Genomic DNA, 13,146 nt, shown 5'->3' on the forward strand with positions numbered 1-13,146 from the left:
CTACATCCCTTTTAATGTATGCATGCTAGAACTGCACACAGTATTCCAGTAATAGTCTTATTACTAACTTACTTGTTTAGAAAGTAGCTCCAACATGCTCTCCTACATTCTTACACCAGCTAAAAAGTAGGAGGAAAATCTTATGCTCCCAGTAAAGGATTAGATACTCAGAGGATTGGTAGTAGAAAATGGAGTCTTTCAATTTGAAATTACTGATCTGAATATGACCCAGGTGAATAATGGCTAAAAATCATTGCTAGCTGTTATAGAGAGAGAGAGACAAAGTGGGTGAATCTGTTCCACCTTGCATTTTGCTGTGACACTTGGAGTACTCTTTGTAGGCTCAAAAGCTTGTCTCTCTCACCAAAAGATGTTGAACCAATAAAAGATATTACCTCCTCCACCTTGCCTCGCTAATATCCTGGGACCGACTTGGCTATTTGCTAGCCATTGACTGTTTGGTGGCCACTGTGAAATGAGTTGGTGGTCTTAGGCAAGGTCATAAGGAACCAGTGCCCACATCCCAAAGAGCGTCTTTCTTTGCAGACAGAAAAAAGACTGAACGGGAATAAAACTGTACTATCCTTTCAACTCAGTGATGATCCTTGCTTATGAACTAGAAGCAAATTAATGAAGGCTGGCAGGTAAGGGATATTCCTATTTTTGTTAAATAGAGGATGTTAGTACTATCATTCTAGTATCTTTCAAAAGCTCTAATGTCACAAAAAATGTACTACAGGAATAAATGCTGACAGTACAGTAGATGACCACCTATGTAACAGAAAATCTACACACTATTTTTTAGAGATGAATTGTCTCTTAGGACCAAGGTACCAATATCAAAATATTACTGCCTTTCCCATTCATTCAATGGATTGTGGTCCGGTACCAATGTAGCCCAATGTTTTTGGGCTTTCTTGTTGTGCCTCTGGGACTTAGGATATCCTAAGTCCTCACAGGCCAAGTTGATGGGCTTGCTAAGAGCCAAATCTGACTTCTTCAAAGTGGATTTAGAGGAAGACTTAATCTCATGCTTATGAGAATGCTTTCTGGACTTCTGACAAGATCCCCTTCCCCCGGGAGAGGGTGGTCTGTGGAAGCAGACTGTCCCACACCAGAGTTGGACTTTGCAGCAGCACACTCCTTGATGAATCAGGCTGATGTATAGGGCAGTTTTCCAGCCTGGATCTGATTGAGGCCTCATAGTCTTCTCCATGAGGTATTTCTGGAGATGAAGTTCCCACCTTTCTCAGGTACGGCTGGGGAATGATTGGCAGATACTGCACCTCGCTGCAATGTGGGCTTCCCCAAGGCAGTACAGGCAGCACTGGTAGTCATCACTGACCAAGAAAGATCGTAGGCAAGAAGCGCAATGTTTGAAGCCAGAAGTTCTGGGCATAGTCCAGTACCCATATAAGTGGTGGCAGGTTCCCCCTTCCTCACCCCCTCCCTGCCAAAAGAAGGCTAAGTTTAACACTAAGAGATTTATAAAATCAGTAAACTGTAAAAACTGTATATGCTGCTAAAACTATTTACAAAGCTAAAGCTAAATCTTATCTTGTAGGAAGAAGCTGAAGCTACGGCCACTGGAGGTTCTGACTTGGATCATGTGACGGTGAGGAGGAAGTAGAGAGATGGTCTGTCTGCCCTGCCCTTTATCCTCTCAGTCAGAGGCACAAAGTGAGCCAAGGCACATGTGCGGACTGATGGAAGCTACTTTCAAATTCTCTGGCTCTGGGAGCATGGTGTGCATGAATAAACCCATTGTAGAATACAATAGGGACTACCACTTGAAGAAGAGGGGATATATTAAGTCTCTGTAGGAGGAAGTTTTGTTTTTATTGTTACTTTACACATGAGTATGTTAAGATGGCATGTCCCCAAGAACCTTCACAAGGCTTTCAAGAAGTTAATAAGTTTACTTAAGTACAGTTTAAAAACCTACTTGTGTCCACACTGTGTTCTAACACGGTTAGTCCAGCCTGTGTGTTGACCAGGCAAAAGCATATTACAAACAAATTAAAAACAGGGCTGTCAGTTAATCGCAGTTAACACACACTATTAACTCAAAAAAAATTAATTGTGATTAAAAAAATTAAGCGTGATTAATTGCATTGTTAAGCAATAGAGCAGTGGTCTCCAAACTTTTTTGCTCACACACCCCAATCAGTAAAAATTTTTTGAGCGCGCACCCCCTGCTGCGCTGGCTCTACCATTTTTGCCGAAGCAAAAAAAAAAAAAGCACGCTCCTCCTGCTGCAAACCCCCAAGGATCCTCTTGCGCACCCCACTTTGGAGACCACTGCATTAGGATACAGTCTGTGAGCGGGTCACACTCTGTGCTATTCAGTAGAACAGGATCCTGCCCCCTTTCAGAGCAGGTGTCTCTGATGGAGCAAAAAGGCCCAAACAGCAATTCAGTGCTGGCGAGATTCACCCATCGCTGGGGCATGAAGGGCCCCGCACAGACCCCACCGGGGAGCAGCAGCGGCTCAGCCCGGGCTCCTGGCTCACAATGGAGGAGGCAGCAGCGTCTGACCCGGGAAGGTAAACAGAGCCAGAGCATGCATGGGCAGGCTCTGACTTTAACACAAACCGGGCCCCGCGCAATTCGCTGCTGGGCTCCTAGGGACGGAGGATGCTCAGTCGAGGTCCTTCCAGCCCTACGCGTGTGTGATTGTCTGAACCTCCCCGGGTGCTGGGCAGGGGCTACAGTGCAATGGGTCTAGCACTAGGACCCAGAAGGGAACTGGGAATGGAAGTGAATTGCACTCGCTACAGTAACGCTTGGTTACTCCTGCCCGAACTGAAAGCAAAATACACAAATAAATAAATAAATAAATAAGCACTCCTCCTGCCATGCACCCTCACGGATCCTCTTGCATACCCCCTGGCACACCCCACTTTGGAGACCACTGCAATAGAATACCAACTGAAATTTATTAAATATTTTGATGTTTTTCTACATTATCAAATATATTGATTTCAATTACAACACAGAATACAAAGTGGACACTGCTCACTTTATATTATTTTTTATTGCACATATTTGTCCTGTAAAAATTATAAACAAAAACAGTATTTTTCAATTCACCTCATACAAGTACTATAGTACAATCTCTTTACTGTGAAAGTGCAATTTACAAATTTAGGATTTTTTTGATAAATAACTGCACTCAAAAACAAAACAATGCAAAACATTAGAGCCTACAAGTCCACTCAGTCCTACTTCTCGTTCAATCAATCGCTAAGACAAACAAGTTTGTTTATATTTACGGGAGATAATGCTGCCCACTTCTTATTTACAATATCACCAGAAAGTGAGAACAGGCATGTTAAATATCTTGTGATGCCAGCTACAACACTACCATGTGAATGCCTGTTCTCACTTTCAGGTGACATTGTGAACAAGAAGCAGGCAGCATTATCTCCTGCAAATGTAAACTAACTTGTTTGTCTGAGCGATTGGCTGCACAAGAAATAGGACTGAGTGGACTTGTAGGCTTTAAAGTTTTACATTGCATTCAAAAATAAAACAATTTTTTTTGTACATAATTCTACATTTGTAAGTTCAACTTTCATGATAAAGAGATTGTATTACAATACTTAATTAGGTGAATTGAAAAATACTATTTCTTTTGTTTTTTACAGTGCAAATATTAGTAATCTAAAATAAATATAAAGTGAGCACTGTGCACTTTGTATTCTGTGTTATAATTGAAATCAATATATCTGAAAATGTAGAAAACATCCAAAAATATTTAAATAAATGGTATTCTATTTAGTAACAGTGCGATTAATTGCAATTAGTTTTTTTAATTGCTTGACAGCCCTAGTTAAAAAACATTCTCTCAATTACAGCATTATGTAGAACACTTCAGAGCATGTTTTGACTACAACGTGTAACTGAGTCCACCACCTTGTTCCCAGCAAACAAACAGCTAAAAGTTTATTCTTACATTGGTGGCCAATGGATTTGCCATAAAAGTTGCTGATCCCGGAATAGGAGGAGACTACCCTGAAGAAGGATAGGCTCCAAACCCACAGCTATAGATCTAGGATAAAACCCTGAGCTGGTGAATAACTTTTCATTTTTGTTATACTTCTGATGTGTTTTAATTTTTTTTTCTGCGTATATGTTTATAGCCACCTAGATGTATATATTCCTTCCACTCCTGACAAAAGGGGCATAACTAGCTTACCCTATCGGTTTGAGATTTTTTAAGCAGAGTTGATTTGCCATCATGTGCATTGTTTTTAAATCCAGTTTTAATGCAGTCCACTCTGGTCAACCAAGTCTTGTTATTTATGCAGTGATAAATGTGCCTAGTGATTTTTAGAAAACATTAACAGATATCTGTCCTGACGAGCTGAAAAAATTAAATTAAACATAACACACTAAGGTGGGGCAAAGAAACACATGTAAACAGGACTTACAACAGAGAAAGATAATGCAAGATTCCTATTATTGCTTTCAAATCTTGCTTGTTTTATCATTAATAACATATTAAAACCTTGGATGGAGGTCAGCAGTGAAAGGCTAACTGAAATGAATTAATACCCAGTTCAGTCACCACTGAACTTAAACCATGCTTTATGTTCTTCTCTGAAAAGAGGCTCTACAAATGGAGTAGCAGGGATCCATGCTGGTCATTTCCACATCTGGTGTGTTCAGTTTATATGTGAAATTTTTTTTTTAAACTGTCACCACAGCAAACGCAACCTGAGATCTGAACATCAATCCTTCTCTTTTGTGCATCAGTTCTGCAGACCAAATTGGGCCCTTAATGACACCTGTCCAAAACCATAGTCTTCAATGAGGTTGCAGAGATGTAACTGATTGAATCTTAGTAAATAATTCTGTTGTGTATACAGAAGAAGGAATGAAATCTACCTCACTCTTATAGAGTTGTGCTAGCTCTGCAGAGCTATCAGGAGTAAAAAGCAGTTTTAAAATGTATCTACTTAAAGTAAGGTTTCAGAGTAGCAGCCGTGTTAGTCTGTATCCGCAAAAAGAACAGGAGTACTTGTGGCACCTTAGAGACTAACAAATTTATTAGAGCATAAGCTTTTGTGGGCTACTGCCCACTTCTTCGGATGCATATAGAGTGGAACATATATTGAGGAGATATATATACACACATACAGAGAGCATGAACAGGTGGGAGTTGTCTTACCAACTCTGAGAGGCCAATTAAGTAAGAGAAAAAAATTTTTTTGAAGTGATAATCAAGCTAGCCCAGTACAGACAGTTTGATAAGACGTGTGAGAATACTTACAAGGGGAGATAGATTCAATGTTTGTAATGGCTCAGCCATTCCCAGTCCTTATTCAATCCTGAGTTGATGGTATCTAGTTTGCATATCAATTCCAGCTCAGCAGTCACTCCTTGGAATCTGTTTTTGAAGTTTTTCTGTTGTCAGATAGCCACCCGCAGGTCTGTCATTGAATGGCCAGACAGGTTAAAGTGTTCTCCAACTGTTTTTTGAGTATTATGATTCCTGATGTCAGATTTGTGTCCATTAATTCTTTTGCGTAGAGACTGTCCGGTTTGGCCAATGTACATGGCAGAGGGACATTGCTGGCACATGATGGCATATATCACATTGGTAGATGTGCAGGTGAACGAGCCCCTGATGGTATGGCTGATGTGATTAGGTCCTATGATGATGTCACTTGAATAGATATGTGGACAGATTTGGCATCGGGCTTTGTTACAAGGATAGGTTCCTGGGTCAGTGTACATTGAACAAAAACACAAGTGACATCATCTTCTGCCATGTACATTGGCTAAACCGGACAGTCTCTACGCAAAAGAATTAATGGACAGAAATCTGACATCAGGAATCATAATACTCAAAAACCAGTGGGAGAACACTTTAACCTGTCTGGCCATTCAATGACAGACCTGCGGGTGGCTATCTGACAACAGAAAAACTTCAAAAACAGATTCCAAGGAGTGACTGCTGAGCTGGAATTGATATGCAAACTAGATACCATCAACTCAGGATTGAATAAGGACTGGGAATGGCTGAGCCATTACAAACATTGAATCTATCTCCCCTTGTAAGTATTCTCACACGTCTTATCAAACTGTCTGTACTGGGCTAGCTTGATTATCACTTCAAAAAAATTTTTTTCTCTTACTTAATTGGCCTCTCAGAGTTGGTAAGACAACTCCCACCTGTTCATGCTCTCTGTATGTGTGTATATATATCTCCTCAACATATGTTCCACTCTATATGCATCCGAAGAAGTGGGCAGTAGCCCACAAAAGCTTATGCTCTAATAAATTTGTTAGTCTCTAAGATGCCACAAGTACTCCTGTTCTTAGGGGGGAGGGATAGCTCAGTGGTTTGAGCATTGGCCTGCTAAACCCAGGGTTGTGAGTTCAATCCTTGAGGGGGCCACTTAGGGATCTGGGGCAAAATCAGTACTTGGTCCTGCTAATGAAGGCAGGGGGCTGGACTCGATGACCTTTCAAGGTCCCTTCTAGTTCTAGGAGATGGGATATCTCCATTAATTTAATTTAATTTAAAGACTAAATACACAAAGATCTGTTAAGAATTCATTTTTGCCATTTTTACACAGTCACTTTTGAGAAGAGCTGCATCATAAGCATGATTTCAAGCCCTACGCGGTTATTTCCTGGTGTTCCACTAATTACAACAACAAAAAAGCTAATCATACAATGATGTCAGCTGAACTTTTAATTCCTGTGGAGTATTTGTACATAAGCTGCATTAAGAATTCTGAAACCTCCATATTAGACAATGAAAATATTGTTACCTAAATATAATAAAGTTCAAATGTATGTTGGGTAGAAGGAGATGAAGAGAAAGAAATGGCACCCTACAGTGAAAAAGTGAAACATGACTTCACCTTAGAATAACCCAAGGCTTAGTTTGGCACACAAACCTGGCCAGCACTGAAAATGGTCAAATTGGCTGCCTTCATAAACTGCTATAAAAATAAAGTTAAAATTCAAGTGTAATAAAAGTTCTCTTATATACATGTTAACCATCTTTTCCCTTAAAAATTAGGGAAAAAAACATATTCCACAGATGGTAATTTTTTTTCCTGTTTATACCACAAGGAGAAAAATAGAACAATTACAATACAAAAATACTGGAGATAATTCAACTGCTGTTGGTAAGTGGAACATAACTGATTTGTCATGTCATACAATTTTGTTAAAGTTGTTCTGTTGGAAGGCCATGAATGAGTGTGCAAGTGATTACACACTTCTGGATCATAATTTTCACATACGGTTTTTTTTTTTAAATATACATGCTGTATACTATTATGTTTATTCTCTATAGTAGCATAAAACATAAATCTATCTGATGAAAAATACATTGCATTCCAATTGCATGCACATAACGCACAGAATAGCTCCCTTATCATACTACTTGCAAAGATCAATGGTAACTGGAAAATGATTTCATTTCCTATAATATATTAGCAATAAAATACTCTTTTTGATTAAAGTCACATCAAATGTTGTTCATCTTTTGTTAAGCTCCTCTCCATTCCTGAAATCGACATTTTACAGATGCAAAATAACATCTGGTAACCTCAGGGTCTTCTTGACTGAGCTGCTATTGTTGAAAAACAAGACTGTAGAAATTTAGAATTCTACGGCAAGAGCATCAGTGGCTTGTATTGCTATCATACCACAGACTGATACCAAATGCAAAAGACAAAATCCTTGCCTCTCTTCTTTGGGCCATCCAAAGTTGATAGGTGCAAGCCCTTCTAATTTGTGGAACTACAATTGCTAAAGACAATCTCAACTATTCAGGGGGGAAGGGGGAGGCGGGGAGAGACAGAGAGAGAGAGAGACTTGAAAATGTAAATTGTTATGTAAATGGATATAAAGTGATAGTGAAAGCAACAAACAGTTGGGATCTACTTCTGCAGTCAAAAAATGGCCCAAACCCTCACAAACTACACACCTTTTAAGCAGAAGAGGTAACAAAAGACACCTGTCATACACACCTGTCAAAATGTGGATGGTGGCCTTCCTGGATGTGTAACATTTCATGCAGAGCAACTCAAGACTTCAGATACTTATGACACTGTAAGGACATCAACTGGACTTTTCTGAGTATGCCCCAAATTTCCACTGATGTCAACAGATTGGGGAATAGCACTGTGAAGGGGACTGCAATTCTATAGTTGCTAGATTTTCATTAATATCCCTATTGTAGGATTATCACTATAATTGACTCTTGTAAAGATTAAATAATTTTTTAATAAATCTGTAAGAAATGTATTACCTTTTGTTAAAAACAGCAATATGCTGATGTCATAAAATTCAGTTTTCAGTTACATTAACTTCAGCAGAAAAGAAAGAACTGTAAAGTATAACTTCTGTGGGTGCATATTATAGGTGACAGTTTCCTGAATAAGGTGGATAGTTTTGTGAGCAGTGGACAAAGACCTCCTATCCAGGAAGGCCTCATCATTAAGTTATACAATCCTAAATCACACTTCATCAAAGGTATCCTCTGAAGTCTCATAAATGCCTTCTTTGGCACAGCTGAATCCCTGCTGCATAATCATTACTGTTATAAAGCCAGTATTTACCCAGAGTGGTATCTAAAATTCCAGTTTCTTCCTCAAAACAAGAAATTACTGATGTATTAGTGGGTAAATGTTATCTTTTTAAACAGTGACCATTGCACTTGCCACACTCAGCATCTTTCATCCAAGGATCTCCATGTATTTTACAAATATTGATGTATTTAGCCACACAACATCTGTGAGGAAGATATTCTTATTTACATAAGTAGAAACTGAGATACAGAACTATTAAGTGACCTGCCCACAGGAAAGTCCAAGGCAGAACAAGGATTATGCCCTCTGAATAACTATTCAGAGATTTCACGTAGCTGAATGTTCTGTATCTTTTCTGATTAAGAGAATATAACAGATTTACCCATTCTTCATAATGAAATATTTTACCCCAAATAATGCTTTAAAGTATATTCCAAAACATATGCAAGTTAGAAAATTTTCTCTTATTATTCCAATAAGAAAATGTGCTTTAGAATAAGTAAAAGAATGGCTTATTTATAGGGCTGTCAAGCAATTAAAAAAACTAATCATGATTAATCGCACTGTTAAACAATAATAGAATACCATTTATTTAAATATTTTTGGATGTTTTCTACATTTTCAAATATATTGATTTCAATTATAATACAGAATACAAAGTGTACAGTGCTCATTTTACATTTATTTTTTTATTACAAATATTTGCACTGTAAAAAAACAAAAGAAATAGTATTTTTCAATTCCCCCATTACAAGTACTGTAGTGCAATCTCTTTATCATGTAAAAAGCGACAAAGAGTCTTGTGGCACGTTATAGACTAACAGACGTATTGGAGAATAAGCTTTCATGGGTAAATACCCACTTCGTCAGACGGTGCCACAGGTCTCTCTCGCTTTTTACAGATCCAGACTAACACGGCTACCCCTCTGATACTCTCTTTATCATGAAAGTTTAACTTACAAATGTAGAATTATGTAAAAAATAATCCTGCATTCAAAAATAAAACAATGTAAAATTTTAGAGCCTGCAAGTCGACTCACTCCTACTTTTTCTTCGGTCAATTATTCAGACAAACAAGTGTATTTACATTTGCTGGAGATAATGCTGCCCGCTTCTTGTTTACGTCACTGGAAAGTGAGAACAGGCATTCTCATGGCACCGTTGTAGCCGGCATCGCAAGATATTTACGTGCCAGATGCACTGAAGATTCATATGTCCCTTCATGCTTCAACGACCACCCCATGAAAAAAACCAGCCCACAAGTGTTGGCTGAATTAAGGCAAAACTGGTAGTAGTAATATTCTACATTATCACCACAAAAAGAGGAAAGGAAACAAATCTTTTAAAAATGTAAATGGCTTACTGATACATTGGACAAAAAAAAGAAACATTTAAAATATGTTACCTAGCAGAGTTTTTCTTTATTTTCTCATCGATGTCACTGAGGATCTGTTGAAACTCCCAGTCCCCAGGAAGAATGTTTAACAAACAATCTAAATTGGAAGAATCAAGAGAATATTCACCTCCCCACTCCATTTCCAGAACCTGAAATAAATGGAAAAGAAATAGCAAATATAAAAAATGGGATTAAATAATGAAAAAAATGCATGCTTTATTTTAAATATTAAAGTACAGATGATTTTTGGTTTTCTGAAGTTATGCTTAGATTAACAAGGTATATATAATTATAATGGTAACATTAAACCAGTAAAAAAATACATCTTTGCACGCTATTGCATGAAATACTGTAGAGGAGTAACTTGCAGTATATCTTAAAGCTAATTAAATAGAGTAGTTTATTAGTAACCCCCGTTCAGTCAAAATCAAAATCAGCTAATATTTTCCTAATAGTAACAGAATTACTCTCTATAAAACAACTTTGTGATACAGAAAAAAGTTTGTCACTATTATGCTTAAACAGAACTCAGTATTACAACTAAAAAGTGACATCAGAAAATTCCAAGAGCAAAAAACTATGAATTTTAGTGTGTGTAGGTAAATGAATGGGCCCTTCTCCTCCCACCCGCTTTCCCAGCCAGAGACTAGAGGCCCCTCCCCACCCAGCCCCGGGCCACCCGAGTGCCCGCCCCCTCCCACAGCTCCAGAGCGCCTGGCTTGTGGGTGGGCAGGCAGCGCGGCTCCCGGCCCAAGCCCCAGGTGGGCTGGCAGCTGAGCACGGCCCCCAGCATGGCAGGTATGGGGGGGCCTCTGGTGGGGGAAAGGGGTGGGCAGTACAGTCCCCACACCCCGGAGCAGTCGGTGGGCGGCGCAAGCACTGGCTCCAGCTGCCTGGAGTCCCTGGCTGTAGGCTGGCCCCCACTAGCCCCATCCTGGGGCAAGGGCGCCAGAGCCCTCCCAAAAGTGTGTGTGGGGGGGCCCTGCCCAAGTTGAAGGCAAGAGAAGTCCCCTGCCTATGTCCCAGGCCCCCCGCCCAAGGCAGGTGGAGGGACCCGGGCTCCCCACAGCTGCCCGTGCAGCTCTCCCTGACCCGGCTCCAGCTGGTGGGGGGGGGCTTAGAGCCACAGCTCAGCCATGATAAGAGCCAGGTGTGCACTTGTGGGGAAGTCGCAGTGGACCCTCTACCTGCCTGCAGTATGGGGGATCTGAGCAGCCCCCAGCCCGTATCCCCACCCACCAGGGGCAGCTGGAGGGTCTGCAGCTCCTCACTGCTGACCATGCGGCTCTTACCATGGCCAGGCTGCGGCTCTGAGGCCTCTCCCCACTCCCTCCCCCCAGGTGGAACTGGGTCAGGGAGAGCCACACAGGCAGCTGTGGGGAGCTGGCGGGGAGTCATGGACTCTCCTCCTGCCCCAGGAGGCTGGGCAGCCTGGGGGTGGGGACACAGGCTCGGGGCTGCTCTCAGCCCCTCTGCACCCCAGGCAGGTGGAGGGTCTGCCATGGCTCCCCACAGCTACCCTGGCTCCACGCTGGCCTGGCCGGGGCCTCGGGGAGAGGGGGGAAAGAGGAGGGGAAGGGAGTGGGGTCCATCCCGGCAAAAAATGGACGGGTGAGGCCCATCAACTTTCAAAAAGTGGGAGGGCAATGGCCCCTTGGCCCCCTCAGTTCTGGTGCCACTGGCCTGAGGCCCCGGCCGTATGGGAAGGAAGAGCTGAAGCAGAGCGCGGCGGGAAGCAGGAGGAGGTCTGGGGGTGGAGTGTGGGTGGGGCCACACAGGCAGTTTGGGTAGGCTCAGCCTTCCCCTGACTTTGATACCTGCTGCCCACGGGTAAATGTTAACTTTTAAAAATGATGATCAGTGCACTTGCCATGTGCACACACACTTTCATCCAGGTATCTCCAAGCATTTTACAAACAGCAGTAGCAGCTACTAGGTTAATGTATACATGTTCCTGAACTTCAGCTTATATCTGCAGTTAATTAAAAACAAAACAAAACAAAAACCCCAGCAAACAGGATATTAGGATATATCAAAAAGGGAAAGGAAGCAGGATTTCCATTTCTGACTCACTTTCATGCTTCATTCCACACATACCTCGTCCATTGACCCATTCACATAGATCCAACCAATCACAGGCATGTTTACACCTGAAGCAGCTTTACTTTCGCTTCACTGTCTAATTGTCATAGAGAGGAATGATGATATATGTATTGCAACCAACCATGACTAAACAGTGCAATCATACAACAAAGGAAGTAAAAAAGGGAAATTTCCAGTAAGCAGTACATTTGATAGCCAATATTAATAGTAATTCATATTATAGTATCGAGAGACCACAATGCAAATGTAAACTGAGCATAAATAAGTAAAATCAATTTATTCATGTCTGAATATGAATTTTCAGAAGCCTTCTTAGTCCATTGCTACCTTTGAGCACTCGGCAACTGATCTCCCAGTGATCTGCTGCACACTATCTATCCATCTCCTTGCTGGTTGGCCCCTGCTACCATGACTCACCACAACTCCTTCCCTGACAACTTTCTTGACGTTATTTCCATCTCTACACCTGATCTGACCAAAGTACATAATTTGTGCCTGTTTATTTCTGACAGCAGGGTCTTCTTTTCTCCGATAATATTACTGACATAAGCATTCATCTTTTTTTCCAATCAGGAAATATGAAAGTGTCTTCACCAGCACCGCAGACTAAAGACAGCATACACATACAAAAAAATGCATATTTTGACAACAGAATATACCTCATGTACAGTATTGTATTTTGTGTCTTTTTTTCTATTAAGGATATTATTTTATGTAGCAAGTTCAGTGCTGAGCAACCAAGATCTTAAAAACTAAGATCATGAGTTATATTATATGGAAAAACTAAATTTCATAGTGACTTCCCACCAAATCTTAAATGTCTGAGCCATGACTAAATTTATATAATGAGGCCAAGATTAGGGTACATCAAAAACAGTTATTTATCATGGTGACTGTGATTCTTTGCAAGAGTGCTTCTGGATACTGTGACAAAGTCAGTTCTGACAGATATGAGAGAGAAGTGGAGGGTAGATATAGCAGCCCTAGAATGATCAAAGCCCTGTTCCCTATGAGCTTAAAAAAAGGTTACCTTGGGTTAACTAGAGACACCCGAGGCCAGTTAGGAACTGCCAATGACCTTTAAAA

General features: G+C 40.8%; 1 protein-coding gene across 6 annotated transcripts in view; it reads right to left on the minus strand.

The window, feature by feature from the left end:
- The window catches only part of KIAA0825 (KIAA0825 ortholog), a 406,249-nt gene that overhangs the window by 323,841 nt on the left and 69,262 nt on the right, over positions 1–13,146 (minus strand). For all 6 annotated transcript variants that reach the window (XM_034773042.1, XM_034773043.1, XM_034773037.1 and 3 more), the window contains one exon: positions 9,967–10,106. In XM_034773042.1, the coding sequence (XP_034628933.1) occupies positions 9,967–10,097 (131 nt within the window). In that variant the 5' untranslated portion in view covers positions 10,098–10,106. The remainder of the gene's footprint in view (positions 1–9,966; positions 10,107–13,146) is intronic.

The sequence above is a fragment of the Trachemys scripta genome, chromosome 6 (genome assembly GCF_013100865.1).
Source record: "Trachemys scripta elegans isolate TJP31775 chromosome 6, CAS_Tse_1.0, whole genome shotgun sequence".
In the NCBI taxonomy this organism is placed as follows: domain Eukaryota; kingdom Metazoa; phylum Chordata; order Testudines; family Emydidae; genus Trachemys; species Trachemys scripta.